This window comes from Nycticebus coucang, chromosome 11 (genome assembly GCF_027406575.1).
Source record: "Nycticebus coucang isolate mNycCou1 chromosome 11, mNycCou1.pri, whole genome shotgun sequence".
Classification (NCBI taxonomy): domain Eukaryota; kingdom Metazoa; phylum Chordata; class Mammalia; order Primates; family Lorisidae; genus Nycticebus; species Nycticebus coucang.
In genome coordinates, this window is record NC_069790.1 from 99926627 (window position 1) to 99946461 (window position 19835).

At 45.1% G+C, this 19835-nt stretch overlaps 1 protein-coding gene across 1 annotated transcript; it reads right to left on the bottom strand.

Annotated features, from left to right (window-relative positions):
* Positions 1 to 878: 878 nt before the first annotated feature.
* On the bottom strand, positions 879 to 6204 carry OPN1SW (opsin 1, short wave sensitive). The gene is given in 8 exon segments (XM_053608721.1): positions 879 to 909; positions 911 to 996; positions 2371 to 2521; positions 2523 to 2596; positions 2910 to 3075; positions 3998 to 4166; positions 4455 to 4740; positions 6148 to 6204. Coding segments are annotated over 8 exon segments (1020 nt in total).
* Between the last annotated feature and the right edge of the window lie 13631 nt (positions 6205 to 19835).

Below are 19835 nucleotides of genomic sequence, written 5' to 3' on the forward strand. Positions count from 1 at the left end.
CTTCAAAGGAATTAAACTATTAACTTTAGTAAATACATAGCTTGAGAAATACAAGTTTAGCCAAATGAGGGGAGGGGGAAAGGGGAAGCACCTGGAATAATTCATGCTGGCCCAGGGGTTGTGCACATGGCTGTTCCTGCCAAAGCTGTATCAATTACTGGCAGAGACAGCAAGAAGTTCCTCAAACATATTTGGGGCCTCTTAAAGGATTTTTGCTTTTTGTCTCTCGGAAGGTGTTTTTAAGTTTGTTCGAATTCAGAATACATCATACATCATTTAAGAATTAAAATGGGCTGAGCATGATTGTTCACAACTGTAATCCTAGTTCTCTGGGCAGTTGAGGCAGGTGGATTGCCTGAGCTCGGGAATTCGATACCAGCCCTGAGCAAGGGTGAGACCCTGTCTCTAAAAATAGCCGGGCATGGTGGTGGGTGCCTACTTGGGAGGCTAAAGCAAGAGGATGTGTGAGCCCAAGAGTTTGAGGTTGCTGTGAGCTATGATGCCATGGCTGTCTCTAAAGAAAAAAAAAGTGTTACTGAAAAGGGAAATAATTGTTATCTATACACTGAAAAGTCAGCCATACTTCTTTTATAGTTGCCTTGTATTCAGAAATTGGTTCTCCAAACGCTGTGAATGGTGCCACTTAGGAGTAGAAACTGAGGATTATTGGACTATTTGGGTGGTCTGAAATGGACCCAGCTGGAACAATAGCTTTTAGGCAGGAAGGGGATTGTAGGAAAAATGAAAACTGACTCTTCAAACTGCCATCACTCCCCATCTTTTTTTCTGTGTTATTAGTAGTTTGGTTTCTGATAAAGACAGTTGAAACTTACTTAAATGTAAAATTCTAGTTGCTGCAAAAGGTTGATATGAGGTCCTCAGATGGGGCCAACGTGGCTAGAAGAGAATAGAAACTTCCATTTTCTGGGGGCTGAATATGTCGGATTCATCTGTCACGTCCTTCCTACATACCATCTCCATGATGCAAGCTTGGAACTGGAGGGAAAGGCAGTTATTGAAGACAGCCTTGGCAGACGAGACAGTGTGGGGGAAAGATCTCGTTCTTTGTATCCACAAAGCCTCACACGTGTGCGGGCTATTCTCAGGTGGCTTTGACTGTATCTTGCCCATTCTGAAAACTAGGTAGATTCCAGTCAAACTACTCACTACTTCTGGTCTGCAATAATCATCCCCAGACGTTCTGACTGAGTCTGAGGCCTCACTTCACAAACCAGCCTCCCGCTCACGGCAGCATTGCCACAATAGGCCCACTGTTACTAGAAGGTGCTCCCATCTAGAAAGAACTGCCGATTCTTTTCCACACAGTAGATTTTAAATTAGTTTTGGATTTATTCCAAAAGTAGGGTTTTCACCTTAAAAGACAAAACTCTACTAGGTTTGTTTGAATTTGGGGTTTATTAGCTCAGATTTGGGATTAGGAATTGGAGGCCTGGTGATACCTCTAGACTAAGATGTTTGAGAGATTAATGCTTGTGTTGTGATTTCTGTGCTTCATACTTGCACCTGGCAGGCCAGTATTTGGAAGAGAAAGGGTTAAGAATTAGTGAAATGAAAAAGAATTATTGATCTATGAGTTTTTCAATAAAACACAACTTTTTCATTTATCCTGCATTTTGGACCAACTTCATTTATCAGGCTCCAGTTCTATTGTCCCTGGATTCCATTATTTTGTCTTGATGACTTTATCTTCCCCTGTGCTGACCAAGGTCTTCCCTTGTCCACCCCTAGAAACCCTCTGAGTTCAGGGTGTTCCAAGTTAAAAGTTGTAATAAAGAACAGCCCCCTAAAAGACCCAGGTTTGTCTTAGCCTGTTTCAACCTTGGTCCCCCACATGGTCCCTCCGGTTAATTTCAAAGGCAGGTTTCAGAACAAGGAAGTTCCCTGAGTTCCCAAGAACTCCTAGCAACAGGTAAAACAATGGGAAAAACTTACCCCCATAGAACAGGGAAGTTCTCCCAGTTCCCCCAACCCCCTACAATGGCTAAACAATAGTGATCTATGCAAAGTTCCCAAGGTACTGCATCCCCCTAGTTGCCAATTCCCCATGCCAACCACCACGCAGTCGCCACGCTGTAGCCCCCTGACTGTAACCCCGCCCCAGCAAACTGCCACGTTTTTGCTTTTGTTTCTGCTTGCTTGCATGACAGAAAAATGGTATAAAAGTCAACCTGCCCCTCACTTTGGGCCGTTCGCCTTTGGGCAGTGGCCCACCTGTGCAGGTGTAATCACCATCTGATTTATACCTGAAGTGGGGTCCGAGTCTTTCTTACAGGTGGCATGAGTGCAACAAAGTCATTGGTAGAAAAATGAGTTTTCTGGACCAGGGTCTCAGGAATATGAACAGAGTGCTTTTAGCTGCTTATTCATAAAGCAGATGATGGGATTGTAGACACAAGCACTCTTGGAAAAGAAGGCAGGAATAGTGACAAACAGTAAGTCCAGCCCATGGTTACAGTTGTTGACCATGTACATGGCCAGGGCAGCATAGAGCATGTAGCAGACAGAAGGATCCCACCATCACCACCACCATGTGGCTCATCTGCTCAGCCTTATGGGCCTGCTGCTGAACTGCAACCTGGGGCAGAGCACACAGAGCGGCACATCCCTCCCTCTTCCTGACCCTCGACTCCCAGCTCTGCAGATGCTTGTCTTTTGGTGGAATGTCTATCCATTCTCATTGCCCATCTTTCTTCCTAGTTCGGGTCTAATTCCTCTGCCTCTCCTTTATCCCTCTCCCCACTCCCACTTCCCTCATTGCTTTTGAATGCCCCTCTCTCTGGCTGTGGCTATTCCCAAATATTTTAAGTTCTATAATACTCACCCACTCTTCCCTCCCCTAGAGTCCCCTGACCCATTTCTCTTCCCAGACTCTCTCAAAAGCCACTCACAGCTCTTAGGGCCCCCAACAGTTGAGAGTAGGAGAAGCAGATGAGGGAGAGAGGCAAGATGAAGCAAAAGATGAAGAGGAACCAGGCACAGTACTCACTGTAGTATTTGGTGCCCACGGTGTACCAGTTGGGGCCACAGGAACACTGCAGGCCCTTGGGGATGAATCTGCAAAGGGTCAGGCACTCACCCATGGGGTAAGCACTTGCTTGCTGGGGACTCTCCACAAGAATTAATGGAGCAGGAGCTGAGATTCCTGGATTGTGTTCTTCACTTAGAACCCAAGAATGCCAAAAGGCTTCAAGCAGGGGGATTTTTGTCCTGATCAGAGGCTACAGCAATTCCACCTGAGAGCAGACGTTAGCACTCATCTCCCACAGCTCTCTCACCTCACCTGTAACCCCAACTCTTTAAAAAGTAGAAGTCAAAAACTGAAAGGTTAAGCCAGATACAGTGGCTACACCTGTAATCCTAACACTCTGAGGGGCCAGGGTGGGAGACTTGCTTGAACTCAAGAGTTGAAGATCAGCCTAAACAAGAGAGACCCTCTTTCTTTTTTTTTTTGTTTGTTTGTTTTTTTTGTAGAGACTGAGTTTCACTTTATGGCTCTAGGTAGAGTGCCATGGCATCACATAGCTCACAGCAACCTCCAACTCTTGGGCTTAAGTGGTTCTCTTGCCTCAGCCTCCCAAGTAGCTGGGACTACAGGCGCCCACCACAACACCCGGCTATTTTTTTGTCGCAGTTTGGCCGGGGCCAGGTTTGAACCCGCCACCCTCAGTATATAGGGCCTGCACAGGTGCCACCGGAGAGACCCTCTTTCTCTACTAAAAATAGAAAAATCAGTCAGGCCTTGTAGCGAGTGCCTGTAGTCCCAACTATTTCCAGATGCTCAGGTGCCTGAGGCAGGAGGATCCTCTGAACTCAGGAGTTTGAGGTTGCTGTGAGCTAGGCTGATACCACAGCACTCTAGCTCAAGCAATAGAGTGAGACTGTCTCAAAAACAAAAAACTGAAAAGTTATTTACCTTTCTTTCCACTCACACCAGCCCGAGGTCCTTTCTAAGTCAGCACCATTGCCCTACACTCACCAGCTCCGGCCAAAGAATATTGGGATGGAGATGCCAATGCCAATGGTCTAAGCAGCCGGGACCACCATCAGTACGTGCTTGGAGCCGAAGCAGAAGTTGCTAAAGGGCTTACAGATGGCAATATAGAGCTCAAAGGCCAGGAAGGCCAGGGACCAGCCTATCACTAGACCTGTAGCGAAATGCGAGGAGAATGGGGTAGACAGAGTCCACGCAGCCTGGCTGGCAGAGTGGAATTTGGATGGGGTGAAGCAGGCACAGAGATGGGGAGTGCTAGAATGTAGTGAAGACTCCAACACCCAATTTTAGTCCAACTTTTAGTCTGGACTGCTTTGTACCCCAGTATTCAAAAGACCTCCAAACTCCTCTCCTCCAGACTCCTTTAGGTGCCCCCTCCCACCCAAAGCCTGCCCCTTTGAGTAGTGTCCTTTGCCTCCCCCAGCCTCTGCCCCTGTAGTACCTGCTGCAGAGCTTAGAAAGCCCTCCAGAGCACAAGCATGGCAGCCAAAGGGGAAGTAACCTCAACAGCTGGCGACGAAGATGGGTAAGACAGAGAAGATGCAGTAGAGGAAGCCTCCCGAGGACAAATTGACGAGAATGTAGCTGAGTGGCTGCCACAGCTTTTTGTAGCACAGTGTGGCCACCAGCACCATGACATTAAGTGGTGTCCCTGCAAAAAAGACAAAGCCCATGAAGGCTGCCTGGAGATAGAAGGCCCAGACAGGGGCAAGGTGGTATAAAGCTCCTCTTTCCCTGACATGTTGCTCACAGGATGCCCCACACCACCTTGGATTCCTCTTATAGATTATCCTTCCACCACCAGCCCTTCCTCTAAAGACACTTGGGTTCTATAATCAGTACTTATCCTAAGTCTCCCAAGGACAAAGAAGTTTGGGATTAGGGAGCCCAAACCCTAAAGCCCTATCTAAACCTCCTTTTGTGATTTCAAAGCTGATTGTGCTCTTAAAAGGATAAAAGAATGGGGATATGCAATGCTGGGTTTGGGAATAAAGAGAAGAGGGCTCCCTGAGGCCTGGGAGGTGTGACCCATATTTAATGAAAATGCTTCTACCTTTTTGTTATTGTTCTTTGAGTAGAGCTACAGAAGGCATCCCTCTCCTTCTGGCACAACTACATCCCTAAACGTTTCATCTGCCTCTTTATAGAAGATGCCCATGTAAGTCTCCCTCTCCAGAGTGGTTGGGGACCAGCCTCAGACTACAAGAAGGGTGGGGAGTGCAGTGGGCCCTGAAAGCAACTCAATAAACAGCCTTGATCCAACGGGACAGAGGCAAGTAACAATCCCTAGAGGTCTAGGGCATTCCCCCAGCCAGGATGCCTCCACTTCATCGTTTGATCCACTAATAGATCAATAGTAAAAAGTTATCTGGAAAATCCCCAAACACTTAGAAATAAGCAATATCCATCTAAATACCCCAGGAGTCAAAAAAGCAATCAAAAGACAAATTTGAAAGAATTGAGCTGAGTAACAATAAAACAATGTGTCAGAAATTGAGGAAGGCATCTAAAGCAATGCTTCGAAATTTATAGCTTTGAACATTTATGTTAGAAAGGGAGAAATGTTTAAAATGTGAATTTTCACCTTAATTTTGAAAAGAGCAAATAAAACCCAAAATAAGTAGAGAAGGCAGTATCAAAAAGCAGAGAACAATGAAATTGAAAGTGGAGAAAGAATAGGAAAACCGTAATGAAACCTGAAGCAAAACAACACAGAGCTCTCTCCTATCTCAGCACTTCCAAAGCAGGAACTGAGCCAACAGTCAGGGTTTCCAGCCCCCTCGTGACAGGAACTTGCTTCCTATCATCGTTTTGAAATTCCTATTATTACGAGAGAGGTGAGTTAGGAAAAAACTCAAACTGTCTTTCCTCTGCTCTTACACCACAGCAAACATCAACATAGAAGACTTCTGTGACCAAATGTGTGGGATTTCTTCAATCAATTCTACAGCAGACCCCAGCTAGGTGTCCCCTAATTCAGTTCTGTTCTAACGCTGTCTTCTGGAGATAACGTCAGATCCTACAGGGTGAGGGTTCAATCCCCAAAACTGCTCCCCTGCATCTGCCTTCAGATACCCATTGCAAGCCCCGGGTTGTTTCATCTGTACTTCCGAACAACTGGCTGTAAATCAGGGATCCCATGGCCCCATGTTAGATTCAATTAACTTGCTAAAGGAGCTCACAGAACTCATGGAAACACTTGATGTTGACCAGTTTATTATAAAGGATATTACAAAGGATTCAGGTGAACCTACGAGATAAGGTGTGTGAGAAGGGGCACACACCCCCTTCCAGAAACCTCCCTGTGTTCCACTATCTGGAAGCTCTCCAAACCTGTCCTTCAGGGGTTTTATGGAACCTTCATTACATAGGCATGATTGATTAAACCATTGGTCATTCATGATCAACTTAACCTTCATCTCCAATCCCCTCTCTAGAGGTTGGGGGCTGGGGCAGATAGTCCCAACCTTCTGATCATGCCTTGGTCTTTCAGTGGTGACCAGGGTCCATCCTGAAGCTACATTCCTAGGGGCTGCCAGACCTAGTCAATTCATTAGCATAAAAACGACATCAGTTTGGAGACCTAAGGATTTAGGAGTTGTATGTCAGGTCTTGTGGAAGACTAAATATATATTTTACAGTATCGCACATGTAAATATGTATTAATATACATTCCAAAAATAAACAGAATTTTGGACTTTGGAAGGCACTCAGAAACTTGCCAACAAGGAAACTGAGGTCCATAGGGGTGCTTCCTGTTAACTGATAAATTTATTTGGAACCCAGGTCTCCTTTTGAGGTCATCCTCAAAAGGTCAAGGTCACGACAAGTTTCTGTCACATTGTATGCACCCTAGCCTTTTCAATCCTCTTTCAGGCTTCTAAAAGATCAATATGATTTAGAATGACAATGTCCCTTAGTGTTTGGGGGTTGGGAAAGACCCAAAGGAGACCCAGCTGCAGAAAGAAGAGCCACACACAGAGTTCTGTGAGTACAACACAAGCTCCTTAAGACCAGGATCTGTGCCTTATTTATTCTACCGAAGCTCCAGACATGGTGCCTGAAGTGTACAGCAGGTCTTTAATATTTTTGTTGCCTGAATATGTGAATGAATCTCTTGACAATCATCCTCCAATCTGGGCTCTAGTCCTTCAGGACCAAGGAGTCTGGCTATCACAGTGAGTAATAAAGTTGGACTGCCTGGGTTGGAACCTGTACTCTCTCACTAGCTTTGTGACCTTGGGACCTGGTCTATAGGCCTATTCCCTCATCTGCAAATTGGGGCTGGTGATAGCCCCACATCACAAGTTTGTCGGAAGAATTAGGTGAGAAATCCCTCATGAGGCTGTCATCTGAAGTTGAGGGTCCAGCACATATTACACATGAAATACACACTTGCTATTATAATCAGGACTCTTTCTCCCTTCTTAGGCCACCAGGTCCATCTATGGACAGCTCCAACAGATAGACTAAAAGACATTGTCATTCTAAATCATATCTAGGGTGCGTACCAATGTGACAGAAACTTCTTGTAGTGAACCAAACTGGGATCTGCTCACCTGCCACAGCAAAGCCAAGAGCTACAGTGAGAGAAGCATTTTATAAGTGTGTGGTCCTGTGCAAGGAGAACGGGCAGCTAACACTTAAGATCCAAACTCCCCAGTGACTTACAACCCAGAGTTTTAAAGTCAGGGCTACATTTCAAGCAGGCAAATTTTCAAATAAATACCTGAAAGTTATCCATTGGCATGACCCAAAAAGAAGGAAGTGGAGAAATTCACTTTGAATAGGTGGATTCAAGAGTCTTAGATTAGTCTTAGATTAGGAGGAAATTCACTTTGAATAGGTGGATTCAAAGAGTCTTAGATTAGGAAGATGGGTATGACAGGCCCCTCAAGTGCAAAAACAACAAAGAATGCCAGGCATAGCTTATTTCCTTAGTTTACCCCATCTGCATTTCCCATGGGTGAGGGTTTCTGAAAGACAACTCAAGAACATATGTTAAGATGCTGGCTGGGCACAGTGGCTCACACCTATATTCTCAGCAACTGGGAGGCCAAGGCATGAGGATTGCTTGAGGCTAGGAGTTCAAGATAAGTCTGGGCAACATAATAAGACCCCTGTCTCTACAAAAAAATTAAAAATTAGCTAGGTGTGGCATAATGTCCCTGTAGTCCCAGCTTCTTGGGAGGCTGAAGCAGGAGGCTCACTTAAGCTCAGGATGTTGAAGTTATAGTGAGCTATGATCCTACCACTGCTCTCCATCCTGGGAGACAGAGTGAGACCTCCATCTAAAACAAACAAACAAATATGCTGTATGTTTTTTTTTTTAAATGTGCTGTATATTAAATGTCTTCTTTTACATCTTTTGGTTTCCATAAAGAGCCAAAATACTTCCTGACTCTTACTGGCTCATTATTCAATAATGAGAAGGTCATTATTCTCATCAGGGTGCCCATTCATTTTTCAAGGCTGGTCAGGTCCTCAAAACTTCCCCTGAGGGACTCAAGATTTTTTTTACTTCCATGCTTTGGGAGGCCTAGCACACCCTAAAAGTGGTCTTTTCTCTCTCTCAAGAGCAGACCTCCCTTTCCAGTACCCTCCCCTGCTGACTCCCTCATTGACCTGGTCCCCTCCCTCATCACAACCACTCTCCAGAGACTGCTCCCTCCCCATGGACTTTCTTATCTTCAGGCTGAACACAGCAGGGCCCAGGCCCTGAAGCCATTTGCAGCCTGACACTGCAGGGCCCAGAGTAAGAGCTCTCCTGCAAAGGGGCCTGGGCAGAGCAAGTGGTGAGCACACCTTCCCCTTGTCGTGGCCACTGTCACCAGGTCTGAGCCTTCACCAGACTTTTTGGCAGCCATGAACATTGTGGACTCCCAGTGAACTTGCAGTCAATAAAAAGAAATCCCTATCACACATGGGGTCACATAAGTGCTCCTCTGGACAGGCACCAAGTGCAGGCCTCAATTCACTCTAAATTTCATCTGGTTGGTGAGGATGCCAAGAGCCAAATGACCTCTGAACAAGATGATTTGCAGCTGGGGGAGGACCCCTCAGGCAATTCGTCTGCAGGTGTTACGGAGAAAGAGCCCAAGCCCATGGCGATCCTTAGACACGTAGTCATTATCTAATACTCCCCTCACCCATCTTGTACTGTCTCAGTAAAAGGCTACTGCAGAGGTTGCTGGGGCTACCCTGTAATCAAGGTTAGCCCCACTCCTGCCAGCTTGTACTTCTAATCCGCCTCTCAAGCCTGGTTTCTTCCTGCAGTGATGGAGACTAGGGCCATCGGGACTGTGACAGGTTGGGTGTGTCATCGCAAGGTCTCACCAGGGTGTCAGCTTTGCCCCTGAGTCTGGCCACCTTCTAGATACACAGCATGCAAACTCTCCAAGGCAGGAGGGATGTGCTCACTGGAAGGAAAGCCCTGTGTGTGTGCTCAGGGGTGTGCATGTGCTTAGGGGTGTGTGTGAGCGTAGGGGTGGGGCGTGGTGCCCAGTATCTGCCTCTCTGAGGCACATCCACCCTGGCTGCTGCCTCCTGCCAGCTGTTCTCCCACACTGGTCTCTAATGTGGTCCCACAGCAAACAATCAGAGGTGCTGCTCCCCTTTTCTCTCTAGTCCAAGTGGAGGCAAAAACCCTTCCCCAGCCTTGCTTACCCTTAGACAAGTATTTATCTAGAGGTGCTTTACTAGAAAGCTAGGGAAACTTGGTCACTGATTTATGCCTCCTACACACCCCTTCCCTGCCCTTCCAGCTGCACTCCCCTGTAGGCGAGAGAACAGGTAACACTCTAAGCCTGGCTGACAATCAGGGATTACCTATTCAACCCAGTTGAAAGATAGAGATGATCTTATTCCTTTAAGAACGAATTAATACAGAAGAAAACCATGTGCCCAGGGAGACTCCTTCCCTCCTAGGGTAGATTTCTTTTTGGTTTTTGGCTGGGGCTAGGTTTGAACCCACCACCTCCGGCATATGGGACTGGCGCCCTACTCCTTAAGCCACAGGCGCCGCCCTTCTCCTAGGGTAGAGAACATTAGATGAAGCCAGGACATTGCTCCATGGCACTCCACTGAAGACCTCATTCCCGGTTCACTTCTTTGGGCGCTGTTCCACTCCTTCATCTCCCTACTATTACCAGTTGATATTTTTCGTTTGTTCCATAAGTATGTCAGATATCTCCCTGAAAATCAGATACTCTCTGCCTTAGGGTGCTGCTTTGATGAAACCATCTTATTTGCCCTGTCAACAATTATTTAAAGGAAATGAGTAGAGTTCAATATGACTTTTTCTCAGTGATCTCATGACGGCTCCTTCCCTTTCTCCACTTTTCCTTTTTCTGCACTCTCATAGTGTAAAGTCCATCCGCTAGGCCCAGTTATGAGCTGGCTCTCTTAGAGCCTTGGCTACACTCATTACAATGCAGTGCCGGCCAACCCCCTGGCTTTCTCCAGCCCTTACAGTCTCCTAATACTTATTCAGATTTATAAAAGCAAAGCCCTATCCTAGGCTGAGCTAGAAGGGCTCAATGGAGATTTGTCAGCCATTTCTGAAGGACTGATGTTCCTGTGTGTGTGTGCATACCTGCACAAGCCACACAAATGCTCACCCACAATAGGTCTTTTGGTGAAGGCTACTAGCTCTCTAGTAGCTTAGGTCCTGAAACTGCCAGCCCACTTGGTCTCCACCAGATTGATGAATCAGTTCATCCCTTGTCCTGGATAGGACCTCTAGACCACAGCCAGAGGCTGTGTAAGGTGCCTATCCTTAGCATGGCCTATGGCCCATGTGTTAGCTTGGTGTGAATGGCCTCAGTGCTTTGCAGGAAACTGCTATGGTGGCCACCTCTGCAAGACATCCTGACAGGAGTTTTAACCTAACTGGTGTGGGTACATGGCACCCTAGGCCCTCTCACCCAAAGTGTGCAGGCCAGGTGGCCATGTTTGGCCTCACCCTGTCCTGTCCTGACACCTTCCCAGACAGTGCTCTCCCACCCCGTTCTACTCTACATCAGAGGAAGGGACAATGCGCCCAGGCAGCAGGTAACCCAGTCCCAGCTAAGCTGGAGCAGATGCCCCTTGAAAAGCTCAGACCAAAAAGAGCTTCATTCAAGCATAGAGTCTTATTGACATTCAAGCCAAGGGCAAAAAAATCATCAGAGTCACTGAAGCCATAGAGTAAGAGGATGGAAGATTCCGAGGAGGTGGCATGGGTGAAGGAGGAGGGTAACAACATAAAATTGGAAACATTTTCAGTGCATTTATTATATGCAGTCATCTTTCCAGGTTTAAAGCCACTTTCTTAATTTATAGCATTATGACACACTAGGGCTTTACAGAGATCACATGAGGGATATTTAGATCAGGATTTCTTTCTTTTTTTCTTTTTTTTTTTTGAGACCGAGTCTCTCTCTGGCACCCTAGGTGAAGTGCTATGGCATCACAGTTCACAGCAACCTCAAACTCTTGGGCTCAAGTGATTCTCTTGCCTCAGGCTCTTGAGTAGGTGGGACTACAGGTGCACTGGGATAAAAATGTGTCAAATGGTTTATGAAGTGAGTGTATGATGCCCCATAATCATATCATTGTATACACTTATGATTTAATAAAAAAATTAAAAAAAAAAAAAACACCCAGCTATTTGTTTTTATGAGACAGGTCTCACTCTGGCTCAGGCCAGTCTCGAACTCCTGAGCTCAAGCAATCCACCCACCTCAACCTCCCAGAGTGCTAGGATTACAGGCATGAGCCACTGCACTGGGCCTAGACCAGGATTTCTCAGCCTCGGCATGGTAATCCTTTGTCTTGGGGGCCTGTCCTATGTGTTATAGCATGTTTAACATCATCCCGCCTCTCCAGATGCCATAATCACCTCTTCCACCCCAGACCTTGCCAAATGTCCCCTGAGAAACAAGGTCCCCCTATCCTCGTGCCCCTCTAATCCCCACCAGGTGAGGGCCACTGATTTAGATTTAGACTTACAAATGCCCAGAACCAAAAAGAAAATAGTCAAGAGAAGGCTTTGTTTTTCCAGTAGCTCTAATTGTCTAGGGAAAAAAGGAAGGCCCTACAAAAAGTAGATATGTTCTGAAAAGGTTTTTCCAGAAATATATATATGTATATATGTTTGTGTGTGTGTGTATATATGTATATATATATTTTTTAAACGGTCTTGCTCTGTCACCCTGGCTATTGTGTAGTAGCATCATCATAGCTCACTGCAACACAAGCTTTTAGGCTCAAGTGATCCTCCTGCCTCAGCCTCCCAAGTAGCTGGGACTACAGGCACATGTCACGATGCCAGACTAATTTTTTCTGTTTTTAGTAGAGACAGGGGTCTTACTCTTGCTCATTCTGGCCTCAAATGCCTAAATTCAAGTGATCCTCCTGCCTTGGCCCCCAGGCTGCTAGGATTACAAGTGTGAACCACCAGTTTGGCTTCCAGAAATCGTTTTAAGGGAGGCTTACAGGAATACATGGGACACAATAAGCAATCATGAAACAAAGGTAAGAACAAAAGAAAGGGAAACAACACTTGGGTGTGTTTCACGAGTTAGCATGAAATTGACACATGACCACCCTGTGAACTTGCCCACTGGTAAGTGGGCCTCACATTCAGCCTCATGCTCTCTAGCAGCTACTCATTCATATATTTCAAATTGTCCAGAAAGTAAATGCAGACCCACTGTTCCTAGAATTATGATAGACAAGAATGCCTCCCTGGGGACCTCACAAGGGAGACATTGGGCTGAAACAATAAACAGCATCCTCAACAACATCCCTCAATGGACACACAAGCAGTTTCACAGGATTCACCAGCAGAGACTCAACACAACACAAAGCACAATTCACAACTTTACACTCACCAGAACTGTTAGGATGGGGTCCAGATGCTTCAGAGTTGCTCTGGTCCAGAAGAAATTTTGGCTATCTGGAGGCTTAAAGCACCTTTCTCCCTATCCTAATTATTGCCTCTTTCTGCTTGTTTTTTTAATAATTTCATTTCTGTTTCAAATGGAATATATATGCCGTCTGGAAAGTAGCCGGCCATGCAAATCTCTGTTTTTCATAGCATATGGCTGGATACTTTCCGGACAGCCTTCAGATACGCCCAGAGCTCAAAATGCAAAAAGTACAAAGGAATATACAGTGAAAAGGAACTTTCTTTTCCACACAGCCTCCCAATTACTCAGTTACGCTTCTCAGAAGCAACCAGCATTAGCTTTTGCTATGTTTTTGATATGTAAGAGGTGACAGTGACTTGAGATGATGTTTGTGACAATGTCGTCCATTGAATACTGACTCAAAAGACTCTCCAGACAAGAAATGAGATAACAGAGGAGTTGATGTGCCCTTGTGAAAAAGAGACATCACCTGAGGATTCACCCAAGCATTTGCCTGACTGAACGCCATCATCATGCCTGAGAGGACAGCCAGGAAGCTCCTGGATGTAGAGCCATGGTTCTTTCTAGAAAATTCCATCTGTGGCTTCTTTTTTGTTTTATTTATTTTTTTAGAGACAGAGTCTCACTTTGTCACCCTCGCTAGAGTGCTGTGGGGTCACAGCTCACAGCAAACTCCAGCTCTTGGGCTTCGGTGATTCTCTTGCCTCAGCCTCCCCAGAGTAACTGGGACTGCAGGTACCCACCACAACGCCTGGCTATTTTTTTGTTGCAGTTTGGCGGGGGCCGGGTTTGAACCTACCACCCTCAGTATATGGGGCCGGCCCCCTACTCACTGAGCCACAGGCGCTGCCCAACCATCTGTGGCTTCTTAAATGCTGATATGAATAAGTAATTGATTCCTGCAGTCCTATTGCAGGATCAAGGTCACAGTAATTTTAGCCTGGAAGTCACTTTAAGGTGTGTGCCTGTGGATTTCCACCAGGGTAGCACTCCTCTCCCCTGACCCCACCATCCAGGAGGCATTTGGAAGCATCTGGGGTGGTTTATGGCTGTCACAACAGCACAGACGAGATTACTGCTGCTCCAGACAGGCCACGCAAATAAAGATCATTCTGCCCCAAATTCCAACGGCACCCCCAGAGAGAAGCACTGGCTTGGACCCAACCCTGCTCTCAGCTCTGAAACATTTTCAGCAAAGTCCCCCTAGGAGCCTTAGCTTTGAGCAACATCGCTCCCTGGCACACCCAGCAAGAGGAACAATTTAGAGAATGTGCACTAAGGAAATGGAAAGACATGTCCAACGTGCTGTTATTTATAAGCTGCTTAAAGTTGGGGAACAGCTACCCAAAAAAGTCTCTTTGGTTCAAAAATAGGTGAGCTATTGCCGTGATTAGTTAGCAGAGATAGTTGTCTGGTCCAGACACTCCTAGATGGAAATACTAAAACTTTCTCCCCTGGGTACAAAGGAATGCTGCCCAAGCCATTCTCTAAAGTGAAGGCCATTCTTCTCACTCTCTGAGGGAGGAGGTGTTTCAGGAGGAAGTGCGACACTTTCTCCAGGTTTATGGTTTCTACTTCAAGCCAATTGGTGGGAATTCACCTGAATATCTGTTGCCACTAGTGGTCCTTTGTGCACACTCCTGAGGTTGTCTTTCTTTCACTCATCCATTCATTCTATGGACATTTACTAAGTGATGACTACAATGGTTGTGCTATGATGATACAATAAGGTTAACCTGGTAAGGTGCTTACATAGAAATGCTTGGGATCATTTGCATTGTCAGCAGGGTCTTTAAGAGCCAGACACAGGGTTAGACCCAAAGATCAATACAACAGGTCTTTGCCTCCATGGAGCTCCTGGCTTCCAGAAGACTACCCCTCAAGCGTCCCTGGGTGTGATGAATGTAGTACAGGTACAGTGGAAACACAAACGAGAGAGCCGGGCCAAGCTCCCTGGGTCTCCTACAGAGCCCTGGTTTCTGAGGCATGATTTCCCCCTTCACTTTTTTTGGGGAACCTCCCAACCTGAAGGCTCCCACCTTAACTGTTAGCAGCTTCTTCCTGGGCAGCATCCCAGTGGGATAAGCAGGGCAGGCTGGGGTAGGGGAGCAAGTGTGGGTATTTACAGGATGCATTCTTCATCTGTTTTTTTAGGAAGTCTGGAAAGCCGTGTGTACTGCATTTAAAACAGGCTTCAGATTCAGATAAATGTGAGTAAGCTGAATTTAGACAAGTTTAAGCATTCAGATAAATATGAAGTATAAGCTGAATTTAGGCAACTTTCCTTTTTTCTTTTTTGAGACAGTCTCACTCAGTTGCCCTGGGTAAAGTACCATGCCATGTAGCTCACCACAACCTCAAACTCTTGGGCTCAAGCCATCCTCCTGCCTCAGCCTCCCAAGTAGCTAGGACTATAGGTGCCTGACACAAAGCTCTGCTAGTTTTTCTATTTTTAGTAGAGATGGGGTCTCGCTCTTTCTTAGGCTGGTCTCCAACTCCTGAGCCCAGGCAATCCCTTGACCTCAGCCTCCCAGACTACTAGGATTACAGGCATAGGCAAGTTTCTTTATCTTACAATGCACATGATGCTCATCTCCCAAGGTTGTTCTGAGGTTAGATAAGATCTGTAAAGCCCACAACACTCTGCCTGGGCACCGAAGGCACTGAATTTGCAGCTTTCCTGGTGTGCATTTCTCCCTGGCCTCACATTGCCATCATAACTCATTTCTTTTGAACCTTACTTTACAGTTTGCAGATTGACTTCACATACATCATCTCACCCATTCTCACAATCAGTGGTAAGGTAGACAGGGCAGGTATTATCTTCACCAAGTGGCAGATAAAGAAACTGAATGATTTAGCAAATGCCACCTAGTCAAAAGCAAGCTTGCACCGTCTTCTGGGTCTCACGTAGGAGTCTAATGGGCTTCAAGAATTTTTTTTTTTTTTTTTTTTGTGGTGTGATCATGGTATAAGAAAGAAGGTGGTGCTTAATTGGGTGAAGAGATCCTGGCCAGGTTCACTCAGCCCTCGGGGTGCCCAGAGAAGGCCTCTTCTCTGCCTTTTCCCAGCAGCACCTCTGCAAGCTCCACCTGGGAGTCCTGGCTGGTCATGAGGAAGAATGGGACCTGCCTGGAGCATTTGGGCAGAGGATCTATGTGGCTCTGCAGCAGGCTGGGGGGAAGCAGGAGAGAAGCCAGGAGCAAGGCCTGCTGAAGCACAGTGGGACTGGGAGGGGAGCCAGACTGGAACCAGGTGGAGAGAGCGGCTTCTAGGAACTGCAGACTGCTGCTGCAGCTGCTACTGATGTGCCAAGGAAGATATATCTGGTCAATAGCAACAGCTGGTGGCTTGTTGGTCTAGGGGTATGATTCTCGCTTAGGGTGTGAGAGGTCCTGGCTTCAAATCCTGGACGAGCCCTGTTTTTTCTACTCCATATCCTCAATCACTACCTGCTCTTCCCAGGGTGAAAACAAATCAGTGGGTGTGTGGTTAAAGGCCCCCCCAAGGACAAGCTGCTACTCAGTTTCCCCATTAGTCATGCCCTGTCTATACCCTGTTATTTCCATTAAGATCAAACTGAGCAGGAGGGGACAGGCATGGATAGCATCTGGCCAAGCCTGAGAAGCTAAAGAGCTGCATTTTTTTTTTTTTCCGGCAGAAAGACAGCCCCAGATGGGGAGCAAAGGATCAGTAAAAATTGGGGGCTGGGCTGAGCTGGATTTCAAGAACAGACAAGCCCTCAATGTGTTATAAAATCCCAGCTATGAAATGCACTGGACTCAAATCTAAAAGCTAAGAATATAGTTATAATTCTGAGTCAGTTTTCCCCTCAGTAACCTGGGAACGATAATACCTACTTCTCAGAGTTGTGGGAAGATTAAATCAGAAACTGTTACGTATCTGACAGAGGTAGGGATTGTCAGCAAAAATATTAAAGATAAACAGTAAAGACTCTAAAGGGGAACTTCTGGCAGCACGGCAGATTGGACAAATGTAGCTATCCCCTCACCCAGTGCCCCCCCAAACACAAGATGTTGGATAAAATTTGAATTAAAAAATTAAACTATGGATAATAAACACATTTTTTTAAAAAAGAAAATTCCCAGGTATTAGACTTATGAAGAAATGTAAAACCAAAGCAAAATGAGCAGGAAGTGATCACAGTAGCCCACAGTGGGTGTCAGACATAGGCAAATGCCCAGGAACCTGGAGCTGTGTTTTAATCCTTCCAGTCATGGGCTATGTGGCCTCAGCCTACCAGAGATGGGAACTGAACCTGCATAAAACTGAGAAGATCTGCCTCGTCCATGAAAAGAGGGAGGACTAAAAACTGCACCACCCGTCCAAGGAAGCAGAGAAAAGGGGTGGAAATACAAGTCAACCCCAAGGAAATGAAGTCCCAAACCTGACCAAGTGTTGTATCCAGATTTGTGTTATCTTCATGGTGCTGGATCCAAGCAGAGAAATTAAATATGAACCTGGTTTAAGACCTTTAAAATCTTTAGGAGTACCACACAGCCACACAGAAGCAAGAGAGTTCTGTAAGGATGTTTTCATAACACATGGGACTCTTCATTAAAAAAAAAAATCCCTTGGGCGGCGCCTATGGCTCAAAGGAATAGGGTGCTGGCCCCATATACAGGAGGTTGTGGGTTCAAACTCAGCCGTGGCCCCCCAAAAAATTTCTTTGGGCGGCGCCTGTGGCTCAGTGAGTAGGGCACGGGCCCCATATACCGAGGGTGGTGGGTTCAAATCCAGCCCCAGCCAAACTGCAACAACAACAAAAAATAGCCGGGCCTGTGGTGGGTGCCTGTAGTCAGTCCCAGTTACTCAGGAGGCTGAGGCAAAAGAATCGCCTAAGCCCAAGAGCTAGAAGTTGCTGTGAGCTGTGATGTCATACCACTCTACCGAGGGTGACAGAATGAGACTCTGTTTCTTAAAAAAAAAAAAAAAACTTCCAACCCCCAAACCAAACAAACAACAAAATCTGCTAAAGAAGAGCTCACAATAAAATATTATAAGCTTGTATAATATAAAATAGTATACACTTCCTCCAATTTTACCTGTGTCCTGGGCTGAGAAAGGGAGTGCCTTAAATGCTCTGTGACTTGGCTAACCATATGTCTTCCCCTGTAGGCTTGAACCCAAGCTAGGGCCTTGAATATTTGCAGGCACTGATAAAGGTGTTTAGGTTGTTGCTCAAAATATTGAATGACTAACTAGGTTGCTAACATATAGAAGCTAGCACTGTTCCCAGCCAAATTCCTTAAACCCTCCTATAAACTCCATAACCTGACTCCTCACTGTGGACAAACCTGCGTAGAACATCCCTTGTCTCACTGTCTACCTTGAGAATATACAATAGCCCACTTTGTATGTGTATATTCCTTTAATGAATGCTTTAGACTAATCACCCTGGTGTTTAGTGCTTCTTTCTTGGGATCCGAACCAGCTCTATCTTGGGACAGTTTGGGGGAGTCCCTGTGAGAACTCCCTGCTGTTGCTTTTGGGGTGACTCCAGCCACAGATTTGGCTGGGAAGAAACAAAACTAAACAAAGAAGCAATCTGTCATAAGGAAGAGTTAACAGACACAACAAACGAGGGAGCACTCCAAGAATTGCACATAATGGAACAGCATGAAAAACATTATAAAGTATACTTCAAAGTATTAAAGATAAGAAAATAAATTGTAGTGAAAACAGGGCACGATGGGAAAAAAGAAGATCATTGAGGGGAAATAACCAAAATAAAACAAACAAAAAACCTCAACAAAATGAAAGATATAACCATTGAAATTAAAGATTCAGTGAGGTTCTAAACTCAAGATTGGACTCAAGTGAAGAGGGACTTAGTAAACTGGAAGATAGAGCTCATGAAATCATTTGCAATATAAAAAAGAGAACAAGTGGTGAGATATGAAATAGGAGAGAATAGTTAAAAGACATAAGGAAAAAACGAAATATACTAATATATATCTAATAGGGGTTCCTGAAAGTGACTGGAAGAATAGGGGAAATGTGATATTCCAATACATCATGGTTGAGAATTTTCCTAAGTGGAAGAAAGACACAAGTTGAAAAGTCTTGAGCTCATATCAGTGCAACCTGGCTTATTGTACCTTCAATGAATCCCCAACAATAAAAAAAAAATAAAGAAAAGTCTTGAGCTCATAAATGCACTATGGTGAAATTGCAGAATACAGCAGAGAAAGTGAAAAAATTTAAAAGCAGTAAGAAAGGAAAATGCCTGTTTGCCTATGAAGATAAAAATTATATTGGCAGCTGACTTCTTAGTAATAACAGATTATAGAAAAAAGATAGAAAGCAAAACATTTTAGAAAAGATTTATTTTTAAAAAGATTACAGAAAAAAATCTTTTTCCTGCTTATTAGAATGCTACCCTCCTCAAAGACTTTCACAGCAATGCCATAAAAGTATGTACATGACAAAGGAAATGGAAATAAGAAGAAAGGAATGGATTACAAGAAGGAATAGTGAGCAGAGAAAATTATAAATATGTTAGATTTCTGAACAAGCATTGAGATGCTGCTGGTGGTGGTGGTAGTGGTTCAAAATAAGATGAAACTAAAATAGTAGATAGAAATATAGGAGATTGTGGGGAAAGAAGGTCAGAGTTAACATGTTCTAAGGACTTCTATTATTCAGGGAAAATATATTGATTCACTGTAGACTTAAGACTGTTTAGAAAATAAAGAAGTAATCATTGAAAGAATAGAAATAGAATTTATAACTTCCAAATCAGTGTGGGCCAAAGGATAAATGAGATAAATAAGATAAATAAAGCCACTGTTAGTGCTGCTAATTGCTCCAACTATTCTGTATAGCAATTTGGCAACAACTAGTGAAGTTTAAAATGCACCCACTCTGTGATCTAGAAATTCCAC